The 21,381-nt window shown below is 47.4% G+C and overlaps 6 protein-coding genes across 6 annotated transcripts; 3 read left to right on the top strand and 3 right to left on the bottom strand.

Annotated features, from left to right (window-relative positions):
• The first annotated feature begins 795 nt into the window (after positions 1 to 795).
• GGS22DRAFT_150676 (uncharacterized protein) lies at positions 796 to 7,231 on the top strand. Its single transcript, XM_047959352.1, has 3 exons — positions 796 to 1,807; positions 1,860 to 6,820; positions 6,874 to 7,231. The coding sequence occupies exons 1-3, from the start codon at positions 1,285 to 1,287 to the stop codon at positions 6,982 to 6,984; spliced, it is 5,595 nt and encodes a 1,864-aa protein (XP_047824192.1). The 5' UTR covers positions 796 to 1,284; the 3' UTR covers positions 6,985 to 7,231.
• Positions 7,232 to 7,649: 418 nt separating this feature from the next.
• On the bottom strand, positions 7,650 to 9,984 carry GGS22DRAFT_150674 (FMN-dependent dehydrogenase-domain-containing protein). Its single transcript, XM_047959351.1, has 4 exons — positions 9,443 to 9,984; positions 9,337 to 9,370; positions 8,960 to 9,273; positions 7,650 to 8,904 (listed from the first exon to the last, which is right to left on the bottom strand). Exons 1-4 carry the CDS (start codon positions 9,506 to 9,508, stop codon positions 7,831 to 7,833), a joined length of 1,488 nt encoding a protein of 495 aa, XP_047824191.1. The 5' UTR covers positions 9,509 to 9,984; the 3' UTR covers positions 7,650 to 7,830.
• Positions 9,985 to 10,670: 686 nt separating this feature from the next.
• Positions 10,671 to 13,188, top strand: GGS22DRAFT_12517 (heterokaryon incompatibility protein-domain-containing protein). The gene is made up of 2 exons (XM_047958319.1): positions 10,671 to 11,130; positions 11,197 to 13,188. Exons 1-2 carry the CDS (start codon positions 10,710 to 10,712, stop codon positions 13,029 to 13,031), a joined length of 2,256 nt encoding a protein of 751 aa, XP_047824190.1. The 5' UTR covers positions 10,671 to 10,709; the 3' UTR covers positions 13,032 to 13,188.
• A 193-nt stretch (positions 13,189 to 13,381) lies between these two features.
• Positions 13,382 to 14,009, top strand: GGS22DRAFT_150672 (DUF427-domain-containing protein). The gene is made up of 3 exons (XM_047959350.1): positions 13,382 to 13,631; positions 13,711 to 13,791; positions 13,872 to 14,009. Exons 1-3 carry the CDS (start codon positions 13,442 to 13,444, stop codon positions 13,901 to 13,903), a joined length of 303 nt encoding a protein of 100 aa, XP_047824189.1. The 5' UTR covers positions 13,382 to 13,441; the 3' UTR covers positions 13,904 to 14,009.
• A 1,023-nt stretch (positions 14,010 to 15,032) lies between these two features.
• GGS22DRAFT_183701 (phosphate permease) lies at positions 15,033 to 16,915 on the bottom strand (the record flags this gene model as incomplete). The annotated part of the gene is made up of 4 exons (XM_047964115.1): positions 15,033 to 15,688; positions 15,741 to 15,984; positions 16,043 to 16,679; positions 16,740 to 16,915. The coding sequence occupies 4 exons, from the start codon at positions 16,913 to 16,915 to the stop codon at positions 15,033 to 15,035; spliced, it is 1,713 nt and encodes a 570-aa protein (XP_047824188.1).
• A 2,624-nt stretch (positions 16,916 to 19,539) lies between these two features.
• GGS22DRAFT_150668 (DUF383-domain-containing protein) lies at positions 19,540 to 21,169 on the bottom strand. The gene is made up of 4 exons (XM_047959348.1): positions 21,046 to 21,169; positions 20,839 to 20,988; positions 20,666 to 20,779; positions 19,540 to 20,606 (listed from the first exon to the last, which is right to left on the bottom strand). Exons 1-4 carry the CDS (start codon positions 21,064 to 21,066, stop codon positions 19,815 to 19,817), a joined length of 1,077 nt encoding a protein of 358 aa, XP_047824187.1. The 5' UTR covers positions 21,067 to 21,169; the 3' UTR covers positions 19,540 to 19,814.
• Positions 21,170 to 21,381: the final 212 nt, after the last annotated feature.

The following is a 21,381-nucleotide window of genomic DNA, read 5'->3' as shown; positions in this document are numbered from 1 at the left end:
CAATACTACTCGTCCTAACTGAGAGAGTCTGCATGAGACTAAAGTTGAATGACGATTGACTATCGACCACCTTGCAGATAAAAATCGAGGATAAGGTCTTAAGACACGTCTTGAGTTTTTAAACCTGAACACGATCTGTACTTGGGAAGTTAATGATAAAAAGAAAAATGGTTCTTTCGTCCGAACGATTTCTGGCAACGGGATCAGAAAGCCGAGGAATGAGACGATATTGTTAACGAGGGAGGCAAAGAAGAAAAAATGTCTATCGATTAAATACTTCAACCCCAACTTTTGCGGGCTAGCAAGGCTAGGTCGTTGTGGAGAAAGGGTCTCTAGGGTGACTAGACCTTGATAGGAATAGAACCTAAGAGGTGGTTGAGGAATAGTGGAGTGGAATTGTTTTTCGGAACAAATCACGACAGAGAAATTTTAATACCTGTCAGAGCCCTGTTGCCTTCCAACCGCGCCTGAAGTACCTATGTGGTATCGCACAGCAGCTGTGGTGGCACGACAGGCTCGATGCATTAGAACGATGATTGCTGCAGCATGGGGAATGCTCTAGGTCGCTGGCAACTAATAATCACTACTAGGTCTAGGTAGGTACTTGTAGTCTAGCCATTGGCCCGGAATTGGGAAACAACGACCCTCTAGGATCCCGCCAAAATTTTCCATTAATGCAGTTCAACATTTGGGAAAGCTCGTTTCATTCCTGCCGCCTCTACTCCTGCCTGTACGACAGTTACCTAGGTACCTCTCTACATGTACTTACCTATCCGCGTTTAGTCTTTGTCATATGTACCTCCCCTGCTTGTTTTCCTTAGGTGCAGGCAAAAACAACTTTCGTCAAGGTGATCGCCAACCACACAACGGCAACACTTCATAATTTTCATACCGTACACACCTACTAATCAATTGAAGTGAAATTCTACCGATCACTAATTCATTCCCCATTTCTCATCCGTGCTTCACTACTTCCACCAAATAACCTCTCTTTCCTTCGTGCATGGTATACGCTCCTTTCTTATCCCTTCAAGCCTGCTTGTGCCGTACGATCAACCTTTGGCTTCTATTCCAGTCGAGGGGTTAGAATTATCAACGAAAAGGGACATAACTCAACACGAACGAGATAATCCCCTCACTTTGTGTCCCTATTCCTAGTCGACATAATATCAAACAAGTAGAGGTGCCATTTAGAGTTGTCGACACTCCATTCCTCCAGACTCTACTTACCTGCCGCTTATACCCCACACACCTCTACCCACCTATCTCGATCCTACCGCCGAAATGCGTCCCGAAGTTGAGCAGGAACTTGCTCACACGTTGCTTGTCGAGCTTCTTGCCTATCAGTTTGCCTCTCCTGTGAGATGGATCGAAACGCAAGATGTCTTCCTCGGCGAGAAGACGGCCGAGCGTATCGTTGAAGTCGGCCCGGCGGATACTCTAGGTGTAATGGCGAAGAGAACAATCGCATCCAAATATGAAGCATTCGATGCTGCGAAGTCTATCCAACGTCAGATCCTCTGCTACAACAAGGATGCAAAAGAGATTTACTACGATGTAGACCCAATCGAGGAGGAACCAGAACCCGCTGCTGCTCCTGCAGAGGGTTCGTCAAGTTCTGCGGCAGCACCTTCGGCAGCGGCGGCTCCTGTTGCGGCAGCTCCGGCGCCGAGCGCGGGTCCCGCTGCATCTATTGACGATGTGCCAGTGTCTGCTCTCGAGATTGTCAGAGCGTTGATCGCGCAAAAGCTGAAGAAGCCATTCTTAGACGTTCCCCTAAGCAAGGCGATCAAAGATTTAGTTGGAGGTTAGTACAGCTGTTTTGGAAACTCTATGAACTGGCACTAATGGTAATACAGGTAAATCAACTCTTCAGAATGAAATCCTCGGTGATCTAGGGAAGGAATTTGGGTCAACTCCAGAAAAGCCAGAAGATACTCCCATCGACGAATTATCAGGATTGATGCAGGCGACATTCAACGGCCAGCTCGGGAAGCAGTCACAATCACTCATTGCCCGCCTAATTTCATCGAAGATGCCGGGTGGTTTCAACATGACAGCAGCGCGCAAGTACCTAGAAACGAGGTGGGGTCTTGGTCCTGGGAGGCAGGACGGTGCTCTTGTATTGGCCATCACTATGGAACCAGCATCTCGTCTCGGTTCCGAAAACGATGCGAAAGCCTACCTCGACGATGTTACCCAAAAATATGCTGCCAACTCCGGCGTCAGCTTGTCTACAGCATCATCCGCCGGTCCCGCCGCTGGTGGGTCAGCAGGCATGATGATGGACCCCGCCGCCATCGATGCCCTTACCAAAGATCAGCGTGCCCTGTTCAAGCAACAGCTTGAGCTGCTGGCAAGGTACCTGAAAATGGATCTTCGGGCAGGCGACAAAGCTGCACAGACATCCCAAGAGTCGCAACAAGTACTACAGGCACAGCTAGATCTTTGGAGTGCTGAGCACGGTGACTTCTATGCGGCGGGTATTGAACCCGTCTTTAGTCCCTTGAAAGCACGTACCTATGATTCTTCTTGGAACTGGGCGCGACAGGATGCCCTAAGCATGTATTACGATGTTATCTTCGGCCGGCTACAAGCTGTCGACAGAGAAATCGTTAGTCAATGCATTCGCATCATGAGTAAATCAAACCCCCTACTTCTCGAATTCATGCAATACCACATCGACAACTGTCCAACGGACCGTGGAGAGACCTACAAGCTTGCTAAGGAGCTTGGGCAACAGTTAATCGAAAATTGCAAAGATGTCCTAGACGTCGCGCCCGCTTATAAAGACGTAGCTATTCCAACTGGACCGCATACCTCTATAGATGCTCGTGGTAATCTCAATTATGAAGAAATCCCTAGGCAAAGCTGCCGCAAGCTTGAACATTACGTCCAACAAATGGCGGAAGGCGGGAAAATATCCGAGTACGGCAATCGGACTAAGGTGCAAAATGACCTCGGGCGTCTCGTCAAGCTCATTAAGGAGCAACATAAGATGTCTAAGACCGCGAAGTTAGAATTCAAGAATCTCTATGGGAATGTTCTTCGTTCACTTGCCATGAATGAAAGTCAGATCTTACCTAAGGATGCTGGAAAGGCTAACGGTCCCCTTAAAAAGCCCACGTTGAAGCCCAATGGTCAAAGTGGAAAGGGCAAGATGGAAACTATTCCGTTCCTACACCTTAAGCGCCACAATCTACACGGTTGGGAATACAGCAAACGACTAACGGGTATTTACTTGGACTGCTTAGAGGAGGCTGCTAAGGCCGGCGTCACTTACCAGGATAAATACGTCCTCATGACCGGTGCTGGTGCCGGCTCGATCGGTGCCGAAGTTCTTCAAGGCTTGATTAGCGGGGGTGCCAGAGTCATCGTAACAACCAGTCGTTTTTCGCGACAGGTAACCGAGTATTACCAGGCGATGTATGCTAGGTTTGGTGCGCGTGGATCTCAACTAGTCGTTGTTCCGTTCAACCAGGGAAGTAAACAAGACGTTGAAGCACTAGTCAATTACATTTACGACCCCAAGGCCGGTCTAGGATGGGACCTGGATTACATTGTTCCATTTGCTGCCATTTCTGAAAATGGCCGACAGATTGACGGTGTCGACTCGAAGTCCGAGCTTGCCCACCGCATCATGTTAACGAACCTGATCCGTCTCCTAGGCTGTGTGAAAGCGCAGAAATTGGAGCGCGGCTTTGAAACTCGTCCTGCTCAAGTCGTACTTCCGTTGTCTCCCAACCACGGCACATTCGGCAGCGATGGTCTCTACTCCGAATCAAAGCTCGGCTTAGAGACGCTTTTCAACCGCTGGCATTCTGAGGATTGGGCCAACTATCTCACCATTTGCGGCGCTGTCATTGGTTGGACTCGTGGTACAGGTCTCATGTCCGGTAACAATATCGTAGCCGAAGGCGTTGAGCAGTTCGGCGTCCGCACTTTCTCCCAGCAGGAGATGGCTTTCAACCTTCTCGGACTTATGTCTCCCGCTATCGTAGACCTCTGCCAAAATGAGCCTGTGTTTGCAGATCTCAATGGTGGTCTCCAATTCATTCCCAACTTAAATGATACCATGACACGCTTACGTAAGGATATCATGGAGACTAGCGAAGTCCGCCGAGCAGTCACAAAAGAGACTGCGATTGAGAACAAGGTCATAAATGGTGAAAACTCGGAAGCCTTGTACAAGAAGAAAATCGTTGAGCCGCGTGCCAACATCAAATTTGATTTCCCAACTCTCCCTAACTGGGAGAAGGAAATCGCGCCACTCAATGATAGCCTGAAGGGTATGGTAGACTTGGAAAAGATCGTCGTTGTCACTGGTTTTGCTGAGATTGGACCCTGGGGTAATTCTCGCACTCGCTGGGAAATGGAAGCATATGGCCAATTTTCACTTGAAGGCTGCATCGAGATGGCATGGATCATGGGTCTCATCAAGAACTTCAATGGTTCCATTAAAGGACAGCCTTACTCAGGTTGGGTTGACGCCAAAACAAACGAACCAGTCGAAGATAAGGAGATCAAACAAAAGTACGAGAGTTACATTCTTGAGCATTCCGGTATCCGTCTCATTGAGCCGGAGCTCTTTGATGGGTACGATCCCAATAAGAAGATGATGTTACATGAAATCCAACTAGAAGAGGATCTAGAACCATTTGAGGGATCGAAGGAGACAGCCGAGGAATTCAAGAGGCAGCATGGCGACAAGTGCGAGATTTTCGAAATCACGGAGACTGGCGAGTACACTATTCGCTTGAGGAAGGGCGCTACTCTTTGGATTCCCAAGGCGCTCAAATTTGACCGTCTTGTTGCTGGTCAAATACCCACGGGCTGGGATGCCAAGAAATATGGTGTTCCCGACGACATTATTTCTCAAGTCGACCGCGTCACCTTGTATGTGCTTATTTCCGTTGCCGAAGCCCTCCTGGCTTCTGGTATCACCGACCCGTACGAGTTCTATAAGTACGTGCATGTGTCCGAAGTTGGCAACTGTATTGGTTCCGGCCAAGGTGGTATGAATGCTCTTAATGGGATGTATACCAAGCGAAAGATGGACCACGATATCCAGAAGGACATTTTACAGGAGTCATTCATCAATACTATGGCTGCATGGGTCAATATGCTGTTGCTGTCTTCCTCGGGTCCCATCAAAACCCCCGTTGGAGCTTGTGCTACAGCTGTGGAATCCGTCGATATCGGGTACGAAGCTATCATGGAGGGTAAAGCACGTATTTGTTTAGTCGGTGGTTTTGATGACTTCGGTGAAGAAGGTTCATATGAATTCGCCAACATGAAAGCAACAAGCAACAGTCTCGATGAATTTGCCCATGGGCGTACACCTCAGGAAATGTCACGTCCGACTACGACGACAAGGGGTGGGTTCATGGAATCTCAGGGATGTGGTATCCAAGTTATCATGACAGCGAAACTAGCACTTGATATGGGTGTGCCAATTCATGGTGTACTCGCCCTTACCACCACTGCAAGCGACAAAATTGGTCGTTCCGTTCCCGCGCCTGGACAAGGTTTGTTGACCACGGCCCGGGAAGCCCCCAGCAAGTTCCCATCGCCTCTATTAGATCTCAAGTACCGTCGCCGACAGATTGAACTCCGCAAGAGACAGATTCGTAACTGGAAAGAGTCTGAACTGGAATATCTTTACGAGGAAGCAGCTGCTATGCAGGCTCAAGGTCACAAGTTTGACGAGAAGGAATACACCCAAGCTCGAGCCGTTCACATCGAGAAGGAAGCTGCACGGCAAGAAAAGGAAGCCTTACGAAGCCTTGGAAACAACTTCTGGAAGCAAGATAACACCATTGCTCCTCTTCGGGGCGCCCTTGCTACTTGGGGTCTAACCATTGATGACTTGGATGTTGCATCTTTCCATGGCACATCAACCAAGGCCAATGACAAGAACGAGTCGTCGGTCATCTGCCAGCAATTGCGTCATCTCGGTCGCAAGAAGGGTAATGCCGTCCTTGGTGTCTTCCAGAAGTACCTTACCGGTCACCCCAAGGGTGCTGCCGGAGCTTGGATGTTCAACGGCTGCTTGCAAGTTCTGAACAGTGGCTTGGTTCCCGGTAACCGCAACGCTGACAACGTCGATAAAGACATGGAAAAGTTTGACCTGATTGTATACCCCAGCCGAAGCATCCAAACCGATGGTGTAAAGGCCTTCTCTCTCACCTCCTTCGGTTTCGGCCAGAAGGGTGCCCAAGCAGTTGGCGTTCACCCCAGGTACTTGTTTGCCACTCTAGATCAGGAGACGTATGCGGAGTATTCTGCCAAGGTCATAGCCCGCCAGAAGAAAGCTTATCGCTACATGCACAATGGTATCGTCAATAACGCCATCTTCCAAGCTAAGAATCACTCGCCGTACTCCGACGACCAGCTCACCGCCGTCCTTCTAAACCCCGACGCCAGGGTTACGGAGAATGTGAAGACAGCTGAGCTCGTCTATGCTGCCGACTTCGCCCAACAGGCTGCTCGACCCCACACTATCAAGGCGAAGAACACCAAGGAGGTGGTAGAGAGCCTAGCTCGAAGTCTCCAAACGGGGAAGAATAACAAGGTCGGTGTTGATGTAGAAGACATCACAGCCATCAACATTGAAAATCCTACATTTGTTGAGCGTAATTTCACGGAGAAGGAGATCGCGTACTGCAAGAAGATGCCAAGTCCACAAAGCTCCTTCGCGGGAAGGTGGAGCGCGAAGGAGGCTGTCTTCAAGAGTCTAGGTGTCCAAAGTAGAGGTGCCGGTGCGCCCCTGAAGGGCATTGAGATCCTTTCTAGTGAGAACGGCGCACCCGTCGTCTCTGTAAGTGAAATCCCACCGAAATATTTAAGCACAGGTTTGCTAACCAATCACAGCTTCATGGTGATGCTCAAGAAGCCGCAAAGAAGGCAGGTGTGAAGGAGATCAGCGTCTCCATTTCACATTCCGAGACGCAATCCATCGCGATTGCGGTCGCAACCTTTTAAACCTCGTTGGGGTTTTCGGTTTGTTTTCTGTACATTTGTGGTGCGGCGTGATGTTTTCCGTGTTTTGGGTTCTCGGCTTCACTGTATATCCCTCTGTAGACACTTAGAGATTGGAAGAGAGCCATTGCATTTGTTAGAGACGCTGTCAATGAGGAGGGTATGAATGGAAGAAATATCGATGACCAGCAAATATCATCTCGGACAGAAATAGCCCGAGAAGGAAATAATAATTGTTCAATAATACCTATATGACTAATTATACGTTAATGACGTGAATGTAAGCGACATGATAGATAGTTCCAGAGTCAAAGCACCATCTTCCAATTTTAACATGTGAAATCCTCGCTGCTGATACCATAGGTAGGTAGTAAGTCAATATTAACAACCCCAGAGCTACATGAAGCTCCAAAAAGATACAATGAACTTTGACTACCTATTTGTAGATTTTGCTTGAATCACTGAAAGATCTGTTCAATGTACCCCACAAAGATCTTCTACTCAGCACCTACTCAAGGATAGGTATTTTTAATTAGTTGCAGGTATCATGGAACTAAGATCCAGTTTGGCGGTAGAGGAACTATTCCGGATCGTATATAGTGCGCGGGTAATATTCACATGTTATTTCTTACGACTAGATTAAGTTGAAACTAGTGTGTACCTAGGTATAGGTAGTAAAAAGCGAGCAGTTCAATAATAAGTACTTGATAGGTATATACATATATATCTGAATACACATAACCCAAGTCAACAGCAGATCCAAATGCCACACTGAACAATACATGCCACATCGGTATCTCACACAAAAAGCAACGAAATTCTCTACACCCCTTTCTGCCCTGGCCCTCCTTATAGTTTCGACTTGGGGGCCTTAAACGCTGGTGTAGCAAGGGGATCGTAGACCTTATACCCAAGGTTATCCCTCGGCACGCCGGTGACATGGGCGCCTAGGTTCTGCACATCGACGAGTGAGGGGTTGAGCTGGTCGATGCTCGTGGCGCCAATGAGGCGCATGTTCATCTCCATTTCGTCGCGCAGGAGCTGCATGGCGCGATCGACACCCTCAAGTCCGTAGGCCGACATCGCGTAGAGGAAGGGGCGGCCAATACCGACGCCTTTGGCGCCCAGACACAGCGCCTTGATGATGTCGGTGGCGCGGCGCACGCCGCCATCCACGAAGATCTCGATCTTATTCTCGAGCCCGAGTCCCCGTAAGATTGGCATCGTCTCAGCTAAGACCTCGACCGCAGACCGCGCGAAGTCGAGCTGCCGACCGCCGTGGTTCGAGAGCACGACGCCCTGTACGCCGTGCTCGATCGCTTTGATCACGTCCTCGACCCGCTGCACGCCCTTGAGGATAATGGGCATTTTGGTGATAGATTGGAACCACGGGATGTCCTTCCAGGACAGGGCCGGGTCGATGAAAGATGAGATGGCGCGCGCGGCGCCCTGAGAGTTGTCCGTCTGTTGTCCTGATTGGACGTTGGAGCCCGAGTCGGTGAATTTAGATCGCATATCCTTCTCTCTTCGCCCTAATTGTGGGGCGTCAACTGTGATAAAAAGCCCCTTGCACCCTCGCTTCTCGGCGTGTCTGACAATGCGTTCGGTGATCGCGCGGTCCGAGTTGACGTAAAGCTGCAGCCACTGCACTTGGTCGCCTTCCGCCGCATCCATGATCTCGTCAAATGAGCATGATGCTAATGTGGGGATCATCTGTATGACGTTGTGCTTCTTTGCAGCCTTGGTTAATACAACCTCACCCTCTGGATGTCCCAACTTTCCTAGTGCCGTCGCGGTAACGTAGAAGGGCATGTCAACTTTAGTTCCGAGCATCGTAGTTGAAAAATCCACTTCCTTCACGTCGACCAAAATCCTAGGCCTGAACCATATCCTGTGAAAAGCTTCATGGTTTTCTCGCAATGTCTTGCCGATTTAATTAGCATAATTCCTCCCCAAGTTTCGATACAGCAAAACATACTATTTCATCATCCGCAGCACTGGAGTAATAACCCCAAGCACCCCTCTTCATGGTATTTTTGGCAACAGACTCGAAGTCCATTAGATTGTAGCATTGCGATAACAAGGGCTTATTTGAGATGCGCTCTTGCCGTCCAGCCTCTTCGGGATCCTCTTCTTCTTCCACCTTCGCAACAGTACTCAAATCGACGGGTCCTAAATGCTTCGATTTGTCCAGATACTTGTCTAGGGTATCCGGAGGATGTATAGGCTCAAATTCTTCGGTGGCGTCTTTCCCCGCATATTTCAAGATAATACGCATCCCACCCGGATGTTCTATTAGGTGAATTGGTTAATTTCTAAGCTTTGGATATCAGTGGTTATAGATAGGTTACCAACCAGGTAAGAATTCCGTGACATCATACGCTTTCCCCTGATCAATTGGGTCAGTAAGACTTTAGTAATTAAATGGGTGATTCATTTTCAAAAGTGGTAGGAAGCTCACATGAATTACCACCCAGCAAGACTCCTTGCTATCATGTTTGGAAACCTCAACTCCAGAAAGCGCCATCGCAAGCACTCGCTCTTATTACAGGTAGTACAATGACGTATTCGAATCGGGGGAATAGTAGCTTAGGTGTTTAACTGCTATCAAGACTTATATATATGCATAAAAAGAATTTCAAAGAAGAACAGCAAAAGTAAGTTGATAAATGTTTACATATGAAGTTGAATTGGCCACTGAGGCTCTCTTAGGATTAAATAATGCCGACGTTCGGTCTCATGGTTGGAAGTGGGCGACTAAGTCTAGCGTTGTAACGAGGGTCTAGCACTTGAGAGCTAGAGGTTGGAGAAAAGACTGGAGATGGTGGATCGAACTCGGCCATCGGGAGAAAATATAGCGGGGAAGCTGGGGCTGCTTTTGGAAATGTCTTCACCGTTATTCGCTGCTAGTGGATCCTGTTAACCGAAACTGTATCGTGCACTTCTTCTCCACGTGTAAACCTTGCCGGTTAAGGTTAGATCAATCATACTGTGCGAGCATACTCCGCAACTTGAACCCGAAACTCTAATCTACTAATACCTATTAGTTATCTCAACGTCTGGCAACCTAGCGAGCAACAAGCTAAATGAGTACTTAACCGTGCCGTCCATATTCTTATTCATCACTCCCCACCTCACTTCTTCTTCATGTGAATCTTCAATTCCCTTGGGGGAGGACAGGCTGCGCTAATAGTGAGAGCTGCCACTTACGTCCGGATACCTCCAACCAATTTTCATCAAACCTATGGCGATACCCGAAACGACCAATATTGTCAATAAGATGGCTGAGACAAACCATGACACAGAAAAGTAGCCGAGTGTAGAAAAATGTTGTCCAGCGATGTCATTCAATTTCGAGTTATCTAAGTACCGCGGGTATATGGCGTTCGCTCTACGCAGAAACTAAGTCTAAGACACAAATGTGTGATAGCATAAACACCAGCATCATGGGTAAACCCTCTATACAGAAGGGGAGTCCGAGGGAAATGGGCACGACGCTGTTTGGTTTCTTCGGATGGCTCACTGACTCGAAGACCTCGCTGCCAGGTTGAAAAGCTTCGGAATTTGAGGGCTGCAAACAATCGGGGCGTGCATGGATGACACTCCGTCACCACAGCCACAAAAGCAAATGGCTACCAGCCTTCCTAGCCTTACATTTCTCATCGTTTCATCTTAAATCCTAATACTTCTTACCTCACTAGACTTTCCGTGTCGTGAGTGCCCTAAAGATGTCAAGACCATTATCAGAGGACCGTGAAATAAATGTCTCTAAAAGCCGGTTTGGTCCAAGACTCTGCCGTCACTGTAACGAACTATTTTCCGTCCTAGAATTATCATCCAAAAAAGCCTCCGAGGAAATAGAGGCGAGAGTTAACCACCACCCAACACTATCTAGTCTGCACAATGCAGTCCGATCCGGTTGTCAGTTTTGCGTTATGCTCGAACCCGAAATTCGAGCCATGGAGCCAAACGTCGTTCATCCCCATTGGGATACGCTAACAGTCATGGCATATATGTATGGTGGCAAAACGATAACATTTGAGTTATACTTCGATTTGCCGTCTTATTTGCCACCTGACTTCCCCAGGAGCCCATCCATAGACACAGTGGGAGTTCTTGATTCCAGTCTTGCTTATCCAGGCACATCGTGTGAGCTTTATTGAACTAGCCTATATATATGACGGACGAAACGACTAACTTACTACGTGTTATTAGGTCGAGAAGAGGTGCTCAGAGAATTGGCATCAATCAAAGCATACCGCAACCCAAATTACGTACCTCCTATTTCAACAGATAGTATGTCAGCGTGGGAATTATGTCGCTCGTGGATAGATAATTGCACCAACAACCATGACATATGTAAAGGCTTTCGCGCGGAAGCGTGGTGGCCAACGAGGCTCCTATACATCGATAGTTCCAATAATGACGACCTCGGCTCCCTAAATTTTCAACTTCATTCAACACAAGACAAACAGCCTCGGGGATCTTACATGACACTTAGCCACCGTTGGGGAAATTCCGATGCAATGCTAAAACTCACAAGTGACACATACGATCACCGAATAAAGAATGGATTTTCGTACGCAGAGTTGCCTCAAACATTCCAGGATTTTGTTCGCTTATCTCGGTTTCTTCGCAACGATTATGTATGGATTGATTCCCTGTGTATAATCCAAGACTCGACGGATGATTGGATTCAAGAGAGCAAGACAATGGCTGAAGTTTATCGTCATTCGAAATGCAATATTGCAGCAACAGCATCTAAAGGGCCAACTGAATATTGCTTTCGTACTCGAGACCCAACCAGAATTCCCCCCTTAGAATTCACATTTCGCCGTGGGAAGAAATATTTATTCTTCGGCAGGAATTTATGGCGTGACAGTATCGAGGACGCGCCGTTGAACCAGCGATCCTGGGTTTTGCAGGAACGTGTATTGGCACCACGACAAATCCACTGCGGCCGAGAGCAGCTCTTTTGGGAATGTTATCAAACAACAGCATGCGAGACATTCCCATTTATGTTTGAGTTCCACGAGGAGTTCTGCATGGCCGATAGGACTCCATTAACTGTGGAGTTGACAGGTCTGGGTCTTACACTATTAGAAATGAGCAGGTTAAGAGTTCCCGGAGTAAAGTACAACTTGTATTTTAATCCGTCTCCAAAAAGCCATGTTCACCATTCTTATACCAGTATAGACACCCTTTGCCGACGTAGAAATGTGTCCCGATTCAAAGAGACGTCAAAATATCTTCAAGGGGCCATTCCAGATGAGAGACTCGCGCATATGAGATATAATGTTTATCAATATTGGACGAATCTCGTTGAGTGGTATTCATCTTGCGAATTATCACATAGAAGTGATAAGTTGGTGGCGATCTTGGGGATTGCAACTAGAATCCAAGATGTTTTGGAAGGTATAGACGGTTACGTCGCAGGCCTGTGGCGGTCGCAGCTCTCTTGGCAGCTTTCTTGGAGGCTGGACTCTTCCTATCGCTATCATGATGGCAGACCTCATCTCATGGCTCCCTCATACGACATTGCTCCCTCCTGGAGTTGGGCATGCCTTAACTCAAGGGTATCTTTCCTCCCCCCTATACCCAACACCGTGAGCCTCATAGATGTACTCGATATCCATGACGGACATCAAAGTAGCACTACAGGTGATGTCCGGGAATCTCCCTTAAAACTGCGATGCCACCTTTACAAGATCTATACCTCCGAGGAAGGACTCAACTACATTCAGCTAAATGTTGACGACGCGAAGTTCCAAATACCGGAAGACCGGAAGATTAAGGTTGATAAGGGGAAGATGATTATGGACAGCACAGAAAGCCGTCGTCTTTGGGATCAGGCATACATGCTGCCTCTTACAGATTTATATGGAAAACATGTGCGTGGAGTAGTTGTGAGCCCTTGCGAGGGAAGACTGGGGTTCTATAGGCGTATTGCTACATGGCATGAGTTTCCTTTCTATAATGTTAGGAACACATACCTAATCGCATACGCGTTTCGTATGGGCGAGGATAAAGTAACAATAACGCTCATTTAGACTTACCTTGTTAGGTACAAAAGCACATTCTTCTCAGTTCGTATACCTTGATGGTCTACTGGGAAGAAAGGGGATTAGGTAGGCAACAAACTTCAAATTTAGTAATAGTCGGTCTACCAATTGAGAGCAAATCTGATCATGGAGCATCACTACGGCCGAGAATCATGGGGAAAGCAAGCTGTGCCTTAACACTACATAATGCCGACCTCCACACCATTCCCGTATCACGTAGACAACCTCTGGGTTTCCCTCTAGTGATTGGCTCGTTTCTAGAATCCTTCTAGAACTGTTCCATGCTAGAACCCCGCATAGTCCGGCCAGCCCGGAAGGCCATCCGCTCCCCAAATACTAAATCTCATACAAACGAACTCTCGCCATAACAAGAGTGAATCAATAAAAAACAACACATCATGCCGTCTGGTCACGTCGAAGCAATCATAGACGGCACGGTGGTAGCCGAATCCGACACCTACGAGCTAGTCGAAGGGAACGTCTACTTCCCGCCATCTTCCGTAAAGTCCGAATTCTTCAGTAAGACGGATCTTCAAACGCACTGCGGATGGAAGGGAGATGCTAGCTACTATACGATCAAAGTTGGAGGTGTGTTGTTTCACAATATGCTGGGTAACAGCAGGCGACAAACGATTCCAGAGTTAGAGACTAACAGAAATATGTCCAGACAAGGAGTTGACAAATGCTGCGTGGTATTATCCCGAACCATTTGACAAGGCGAAGCATATCAAGGACTATGTCGCGTTCTGTGAGTATTCCTTTTCGTCAATACCTACTTAGACATATCCTCGAGATACTGGAGTTGGTACGGGTCTAATCCGACTTTAGATAAAACCAAGGTGGACGTGACGACCACATAAGCCTGGCTACGGCTCTAGTTATTGAATCCTATGAAGCTCTAACGACATAGAAGATGGGAGCAGGTAGCCTTTAGCAATAGATAAATACCAGTTTTAATCTGTGAGAGTCATAACTTGAAAGTACGTTGCTTAGACTGCGTGTGAATTGATGCCTTGAAAATCGACATGAAACCTTCGCTACTAGGTGATTGTGAGGAATTACACTGTGAGAAATGCTTGAAACCGCTAAACTGCTATAAAAAAAACCAACCCCTAGGCTTAAAATAGTACCTATATACGCTACCTAGGTAAGTTTTTGCCACTAAGCCCCCTATAGGGATAGGGGACTTGGCGCTTTTGGCGCTACAATCATAGAGGGCCTAGTGATTAATTATAGCGAGTGAATTCAGCTGATCAAATTGTAGGTACCTAGCTAGCCCTACTCCCTTTAACGATAGTTCAACGAAAGTTTAGAATGAAGTCTTATAAATAAACTAACTAATACCTAATACAGTTTATATACTGCAACATAGCTTGAATTGAAGCTGTTCAAATATACAATTTAACAATGTAAGTTATACTACCTCTTGTAAGTGGTACTTAGTACTAAGTATATAATCGAATTCCATAGCCGTTGTTGAGCCATTGCTAAGCTGTTGCTGAACCGTCGTCGGAAAGAGTGCGCTAAGCCCCTTATTCTTACAGGGGATTTAGTGCGTGTGCAGTATAAACGCCACTAATTGCACCCTATTTTCTAGCGGGTTAGCGGTTGTTTAGCGGTTTATAGTTCCAAGCATTGAGGCAAACACATCAGAACACGAAGATACCCTCCTAAGCAGTTTTATTCAAATATAAAAATATTCAAAACATGCGGCCAGCCGGAGTCTTCATGAGACAAAGACGCGAAAGTGATAAAAATATTTCCAACGATTGCACAGGGTATATAAATTATCTCTATATGATACAAAAACATAAGAACCGGGTGTGTTCGTATCAGTCAGTATACCGAATCAAGGCCCGCCGCGCTCGTAAAAAGGCCCACCAAATACGTTCCTCGACCTTCGTTACACGTTCTTCGCATACACAAAAACTTTTCCAAGAGGAAATAGTAAAATTATTATCCAAGAAGAAGGGGTGGTAGACCCAAAAATCATAGAGACTCAGCGGCATTCTTGTCGTTGCTGCTGCTGGATGGTACCGGCAGAGGCGCGGGTTGATCCTCGCCGGAAAGCTCTTCGAGGGTCTTGCGCTTGGTCTCCGGGATGCAAAGGGTGGTGAAGCAGCCGAGTAACATGAATAGGGCGTAGATCTCGAGAACGTGGTCCATCCAGGGGTTAGGGTTATTATGAGTAGCACCCCTCGTTCGCAGAGTGGAGATGGCACCCTGGCCGATGATGGAGCCAATCTTGCCGGAGGCAGCAGAGATACCGTGCGAGGTTGATCGGTAACGGGTCGGGAATACCTCGCCGGGGACGATGAAAGTGGTCATGTTGGGACCGAAGTTAAAGAAGAATTGGGCAAGCACGTAGATGGCCAATAATCCGTTGCTAGAAATATGGTTGTACGCGAAGCCCATGACGATGAAAAGAATGGTTAGGATGATGAAACCACCCATCTGGATGGTTTTTCGGCCTAGAGTGTCGAGAGTGGCGACCGACACCCAGTATCCGGGCACGGCGCCAGCAAGGACGATAATAAGGTTACCAATGGCAGTGTTGTACAGAACCTCATAGGTGCTTTTAGCGCCGCTGGTAGAGTAGCCAATGACGTTTAGGATGGTAGCATTGTTCAGGGACAGACCGTAGACTAGGATACAATGTTAGCTTTGTTGAACTAGCTAGATTTAGGTACAACTTACAGGCAACGTCGAGGCAGAACCACGAGCCAGCGGTACCGAATAGGAGCAGACCGTTCTTGGGGATGGCGTAGTGACGGCAGAAGTCGCTCCAGCTGGCCTTAGGAATTGTCATCTGCGTCTGAGCAGCCTCACGGGCCTGGATACGGGCAATATCGTCAGGCTGTCCCTCGGCCTTACCAGACATGTACGCCTTAACATCGTCGGCGGCCTTCTCAACATCGCGGCCGATATCGAAGGTGTAACGCTAAAAGTTGATGTCAGCTGTTGTGCTTCCATATACGGGCGGGGAACATATGGCTTACAGGAGTCTCGGGAATCGTCAATCGGTAGTAGAGGGCTATGCAAGCCGGAACAGCGCCGAAACCAATCAAAGTCCTCCACATCTTGTCGACAGCAACCGTGCAGTATCCCGTGCAGTCAGAAACCGCGGGCGATGCCTGAAGAGCCTCCTTAAAGCCAAGAGTAACGAACAACATGACGAATGCGCAAACCAACTGTCCAATACCCTGCATGGCAAAGACAGCACCCATCATGGCTCCTCTCCACTTAGTAGTCGCGAACTCGGAAGTGATAATACTGGAAAGAGGGTAATCTCCACCAATACCGACACCGAGGAGGACACGCCAGAAGATGATGAGACCGATGATGTTAACGGAGGGAGAACCGGAGCTTAGAGCCTGACCGAGGGTTGCGAAGATGATGATAATCAACTCAAGACCGTACATACGCTTTCGTCCGACGTGATCCGCAAGGTAACCGAAAGCCAACTGTCCAATAACGGTACCGGCGGAGGTCGACAACTTAATGGCATTGTCGGAAGAAGAAGGTAGGGAACCCTTGCCCGGGTAGTAGACAATTCCCAGCATGGTGTTTAACAAACTAACGGCGAAGATATCGTACGAATCTGTAAAGAAACCAATACCGGCAACTATACAAGCTCTATATTTCGCAAGTCAGCCTCGTGCAGTCACATCGCGACGTTGTGGAGAAATATCTTACCTGACGTGGTACCATCCGAAGGGAGCCTTGTCAATCTCGGCGAGCGCAAGACGACGGCGCTCATTAGGATCCGAGATGTGCACGAAGTCATTGTGGAAATTGTGGTATGCGTTGTTACCGCCTGAAGTCTTCTGGGCGAACGCCGTAGCGGGCGTAGCGGCAGCGTCGTCGGCCATAGCTACAGAAGGAGACGGTACGGTTGTCCGTGCCTTTTTTTAATGATCGAGTTGGAGTTGTACCTAAGTAAACCGAATGTCGGAAGGGAACGTATTGGCAATCCGCTTTCTATGCGCGAGGAAAGCAGCAAGCAATAGATGGAAGCAAGGGAGGCCTGTTACCCTTGGAGGGACTTGATGTCGATAAAAGCCAGAGGGGGGAAAGAATATAAGCCGATGGGACGTGCGATCCTTATGTAGGTCCCTTACCGATCTTCAGCTAGTCCTGGCCATGTGGTATATGGGTAGGCGGGCTACGATTAAGGGAGTTTTCTTTGTTGCAGGGGATCCCGAGTGATCCAACCAACAGCGTCTAGACGCGAGAGGGCAGAAAGATGTGGATCGCAACGCCTGAGACGGGACCCAGGCACTGTGATCCCACCACTCTGGGCGGTACCTCCGGGTTGGTATGCTTATTGGTAGTCTGTTTAACATGAGATAAACGCGGCCTGCATGGATCAGTGTCTAACCAGTCGGCCAGACGCATGGACTGGGTAGAGCTACCTTAATCTGTCACGTCGGTGTCCACAACCAGATTCAGCTATTACACATCACACATGTTAATATACGCATAGGGTGCAGGAGGTCCTAACAAGACCACCAAATATCTGAATTTCGTAACATTTTCATGCAACATTGATGGAGTGGCAGACTCGAATGCACCTGTAGTAAACATCCTCGATACAACTCTTTTTTTCAGCTTGAAACAGTGCAGATAGACACCTTTAGCTCGCGAACGTCATTCTTCCCATTCCACGGAGAAATAAAACGACGATACTACGCCTGCGCGTGTCTCGAGATATCAGGCGAGACTGGCGAGATTTGGTATAGACTATCGTCAGCTACGGAGCACCTAGTAGGGTTGGCTCCAGCGAAAATACTTTTAGATCGAGATGGGGATGTAGATGGTTACGTGCCTATAATTTCAAGGCACGATCCATCTCGGATCTCTGGGATCCAAAAGAACCCTCGTGCGGATTTGGCTATGAGTCGCTTGAACATGTCAACCAAGAACGCATAGAAGCTAAATGGAAGGGGAACGGAAGCCGACGATGTCGCTAATTTTTCACTAGTTGCTGCGCGCAATGAGGCTAGGCTGACGAAATTGTTCAGAGGTTGCGGGTTCGGGGAAGAGTGTTAGTGGCTTTGTAAGAAAGTAAAGAAGAAGTTGAAGGTTGTTGAAGACGAATTAGAGTTGTAGTTTAGAGCACATGTTGCGGCTCTCGACTTCTGATTCGTCCGGGAGCAAGAGCGACCTAGACAGCGCCGCAACTCGTAAATCAGTGGGGTTACAGCAGGGTGCTAGCAAGGATCCCCGAGCGTTTTCGTACTAGGAGCTACTACGCTGCTACCCATATTTAACCCTTGTTAATGTGGGGTCCCTCAGATGCGTGAAGGATGGATTGACTTTCTTGGTGGAACGAATCTAACAACCTGCAACTACCAACAACCTCGACATCGCCAAGATCTCTAGAGGTCCAAATAAGACTTCACCAAGAGCCTTAGACTCGACGACAAGACGGCAGACAGGATAAGGAATGCTTGTTCCTCTAGGGATTCCTCGTCATGTCAAGATAGTAACCCAAGAATAAATAAGCTTTTCGAATGCCGTCTCAGACTTGGCTTCATCAACTTCCAATACTTCTAACGGATACATCAACAAGTCACGCCGCTTCGAGAAAACCCATGCGACGAAACTCTTGGCTCCATAGTCTGATTTAAAACATCGCCCCTATTTGAAATTCATACGTAAAAGTATACACATACCTAGGTCCTACCATTCACGTATCCTCGAATTTCAATTCGCACCAGACCAGAATCCGCAAATGGGCAGACGACCGGGTTTGGCCGAGTTTGCTCCAAACCGCAGGTGGATCGTATAAGTATAGCTGTTAGCTAAAATAGCATCGCTCAGTAGTAAAATCAGTAATGAAAACTGTTTCGTGAGTTTAGTGTCCAATTACTCCTCGACCAATCAAACGTCAGAATTCGACCACGCTCCTGAACCTCGAATGCTCCGAGTTCTCTATGTTTGCCCGTACAAACATCAATAACCTGATTGACCTGATTCCTTCTTCGGCAGGTAGACGGCGGATTTTAACATTAGAATCGAAGCACTCGTTCAAGCTAATCGAGTCATTTCGACCAATTGCGAATTGGCATTTACTATGTACCTACATAGTTGATATTCATTGAATCCGGACCCTGGGTTTTTGGTGAGAGGCTAGTTGTTGTGTCTTTGTAAAATCAATCATAGACCAGCTTCGCTAGAGCTCTAGATGGTGGTGAGTAACTCAACGATTAAACGCTCTTAAATTCGGCATAATCGTTGGCTTTCTTCACGATTCTCGCTAGAAGGTAGATGACACGATCTTGTCACGCGCAGATCACTTTCACCAAAGGGTACTCGGTATCGTTTTTGGTATTATACCTATTCATGCTGAGAACCTGACGCAAGCTACTGCACCCACGCGGATAGTCTATTCGCTTTAGATGTTGGCATTTTCCAAGGATTCGGAACGGCTACTAGTCCCGCATAATCCGCCTTGGCTGATGCTACGAAGCTCTATACGCGTGAGAAGGGTTGTGGTACCCTTCAACCTGTCAGCCATAAGTCCCAATTTCAGGATTATCATGCCAGGGAAATGGTCTTGGCATGGTGACTATTATAATCCTATAGCAACGTGACCATCGAGAAAAGTCAAACTGTGGCGACTTGCTCTTAAAAAAGCCCGCGGTGTGTCCTTTCGCCTTGTCTTGCCGAAGCGGCTGAAGAAGTCTTCCAGGCTCCAACGGCTCTAAGCGAGCATGTGACGGTTTCACCAATAATATGCGAGCAAATTCGCACAAGTTATGGGATTTACACCTCGATAATTTGGTCATCGTCGTCTTCGTTGTCGTCCTGGCCGGCATTATCCCCCACTTTATCTGGATCTGCCTCGTCCCGCATCAGAACTTGGACTAATCTTTCGCAGGCATCTCGAACGCCCTCGTTATTTACGCGTAAGTGCGTTTCCCGAATAATCGGATAGACTTTGACCTCGCGCATCTGATCTCTACCTTCTCTGGTACTGGAGAAAAGCAATAGAGTCTCCACGTGTGTTTGAATGATGTTCGGGTCAGTATCGCGTTGCTTGTCAGGTGGGAGAAGTTGAAGATCGGGAAGCATCGACATCATCTCGTCCTCGTCGTACTCCTCGTTCCCCATAACCGGCAACAATATATACGGCAATATGTTAATATCATCTTCTGATAGGAATGACGGATGTGAAGGCACATCGAAAGCGACGTTTTTTATAGTAGACGCGACTCCCTTTCTCCTGACGTCCGACTTATACTCAGTGAAAACCTTCAGCTTCGAGATAGGTATCACTCCGTCGTACTCTTGCTTCCGTACAAAGTAATGGCGGATCTCGGGATGCTTTGTCAGATCGGCGAAGAGATAAGCCAAATGATCAAAATCTGCATCCTTATTGTACGTCCCGTCGGCGCCCTTGACGAACAGATCAACCAACTGGCTCAAGACCAAATCGGTTGATCCAAGTTCTTCTGGAGATGGCTGCTTCTTATGTAGAATCCTCTTCAGAGAGTCCCACTTTGCAAGATTTGCTAGGAGCATAGATAGAAGGTTTGCATTGGGCTCATTAGCGATCTGATATACAGATTAGCTGAGTTCCAACCGGCTAGTTGGGGTCCGGATCGAGAATTTACAATGATCTGTCTTAGCACTTCATCTACAAATTTATCGTCAGTAGCTAGACTTTCTAAGATTTCCCGGTCAGCCGCCAGATTGATGAGTATGGTTATAACATGCTCGGCAATTTTCTACCCCATAATTAGTTTCATTCATGAATTACATCCAGAAAGGATGGTGTAAGATATACTGGATGATCTTTTATTAAAAGTTTCAAGTTCTTGATAGGCTTGAAATTTTCAACCTTGAAGATACTAGGTTGAGATGTTGAATATGGCACTAGATGCTCTGTCGCAAGAGCTCGAATCTCTGGTTTTGGGTCAGCGATGAAGCCAACCAACTAATTCAACATCAGTAAGAGAAAAGGGTTGTTTGACGATGGGTTTATTGACCATACTTCCTCAAGTTCTGTAGGCATTTTGATAACGAACGCCTTGATAAAGTTTTCAAGAATCAAGGTTGGGTAATTTAACCGTTGGATATAACTTGAAGCGATAGATTGTTTACTATCACTATCAGATTAAGAATTTTGCGATGCGATAAAGTTCATTGGAGGGGCTATAAACTTTTGGAAGCTTTTCGTCGAGGGGCAATGACGTGAATTAACTTGCTTAGTGCATATCTGATTAGGAAATGCACTTAAAAGTGTATATATGCAATACTGATACACAGAATTCAGCCCAAGCCTCACGGAACTAATCACTTAGCGGAATAGTTCCGTCCCACCCCTCAG

Source organism: Annulohypoxylon maeteangense (genome assembly GCF_022496945.1).
Source record: "Annulohypoxylon maeteangense strain CBS 123835 unplaced genomic scaffold GGS22scaffold_1, whole genome shotgun sequence".
In the NCBI taxonomy this organism is placed as follows: Eukaryota; Fungi; Ascomycota; class Sordariomycetes; order Xylariales; family Hypoxylaceae; genus Annulohypoxylon; species Annulohypoxylon maeteangense.
Note: the sequence above shows the minus strand (reverse complement) of the source record. Positions and strands in the feature narration are given on the sequence as shown.

Coding starts and splice junctions, on each gene's coding strand:
- GGS22DRAFT_150676 (XM_047959352.1), top strand. CDS start 1,285: ATGCGTCCCGAAGTTGAGCAGGAACTTGCTCACACGTTGCTTGTCGAG. Junction 1,808..1,859: donor GATCAAAGATTTAGTTGGAG/GTTAGTACAGCT, acceptor ATGGTAATACAG/GTAAATCAACTCTTCAGAAT. Junction 6,821..6,873: donor ACGGCGCACCCGTCGTCTCT/GTAAGTGAAATC, acceptor AACCAATCACAG/CTTCATGGTGATGCTCAAGA.
- GGS22DRAFT_150674 (XM_047959351.1), bottom strand. CDS start 9,508: ATGGCGCTTTCTGGAGTTGAGGTTTCCAAACATGATAGCAAGGAGTCT. Junction 9,371..9,442: donor CTTGCTGGGTGGTAATTCAT/GTGAGCTTCCTA, acceptor CCAATTGATCAG/GGGAAAGCGTATGATGTCAC. Junction 9,274..9,336: donor TGTCACGGAATTCTTACCTG/GTTGGTAACCTA, acceptor TTCACCTAATAG/AACATCCGGGTGGGATGCGT.
- GGS22DRAFT_12517 (XM_047958319.1), top strand. CDS start 10,710: ATGTCAAGACCATTATCAGAGGACCGTGAAATAAATGTCTCTAAAAGC. Junction 11,131..11,196: donor TGCTTATCCAGGCACATCGT/GTGAGCTTTATT, acceptor ACGTGTTATTAG/GTCGAGAAGAGGTGCTCAGA.
- GGS22DRAFT_150672 (XM_047959350.1), top strand. CDS start 13,442: ATGCCGTCTGGTCACGTCGAAGCAATCATAGACGGCACGGTGGTAGCC. Junction 13,632..13,710: donor CTATACGATCAAAGTTGGAG/GTGTGTTGTTTC, acceptor AAATATGTCCAG/ACAAGGAGTTGACAAATGCT. Junction 13,792..13,871: donor CAAGGACTATGTCGCGTTCT/GTGAGTATTCCT, acceptor ATCCGACTTTAG/ATAAAACCAAGGTGGACGTG.
- GGS22DRAFT_150668 (XM_047959348.1), bottom strand. CDS start 21,066: ATGCCTACAGAACTTGAGGAA. Junction 20,780..20,838: donor TTTTAATAAAAGATCATCCA/GTATATCTTACA, acceptor ATTATGGGGTAG/AAAATTGCCGAGCATGTTAT. Junction 20,607..20,665: donor AAGTGCTAAGACAGATCATT/GTAAATTCTCGA, acceptor TCTGTATATCAG/ATCGCTAATGAGCCCAATGC.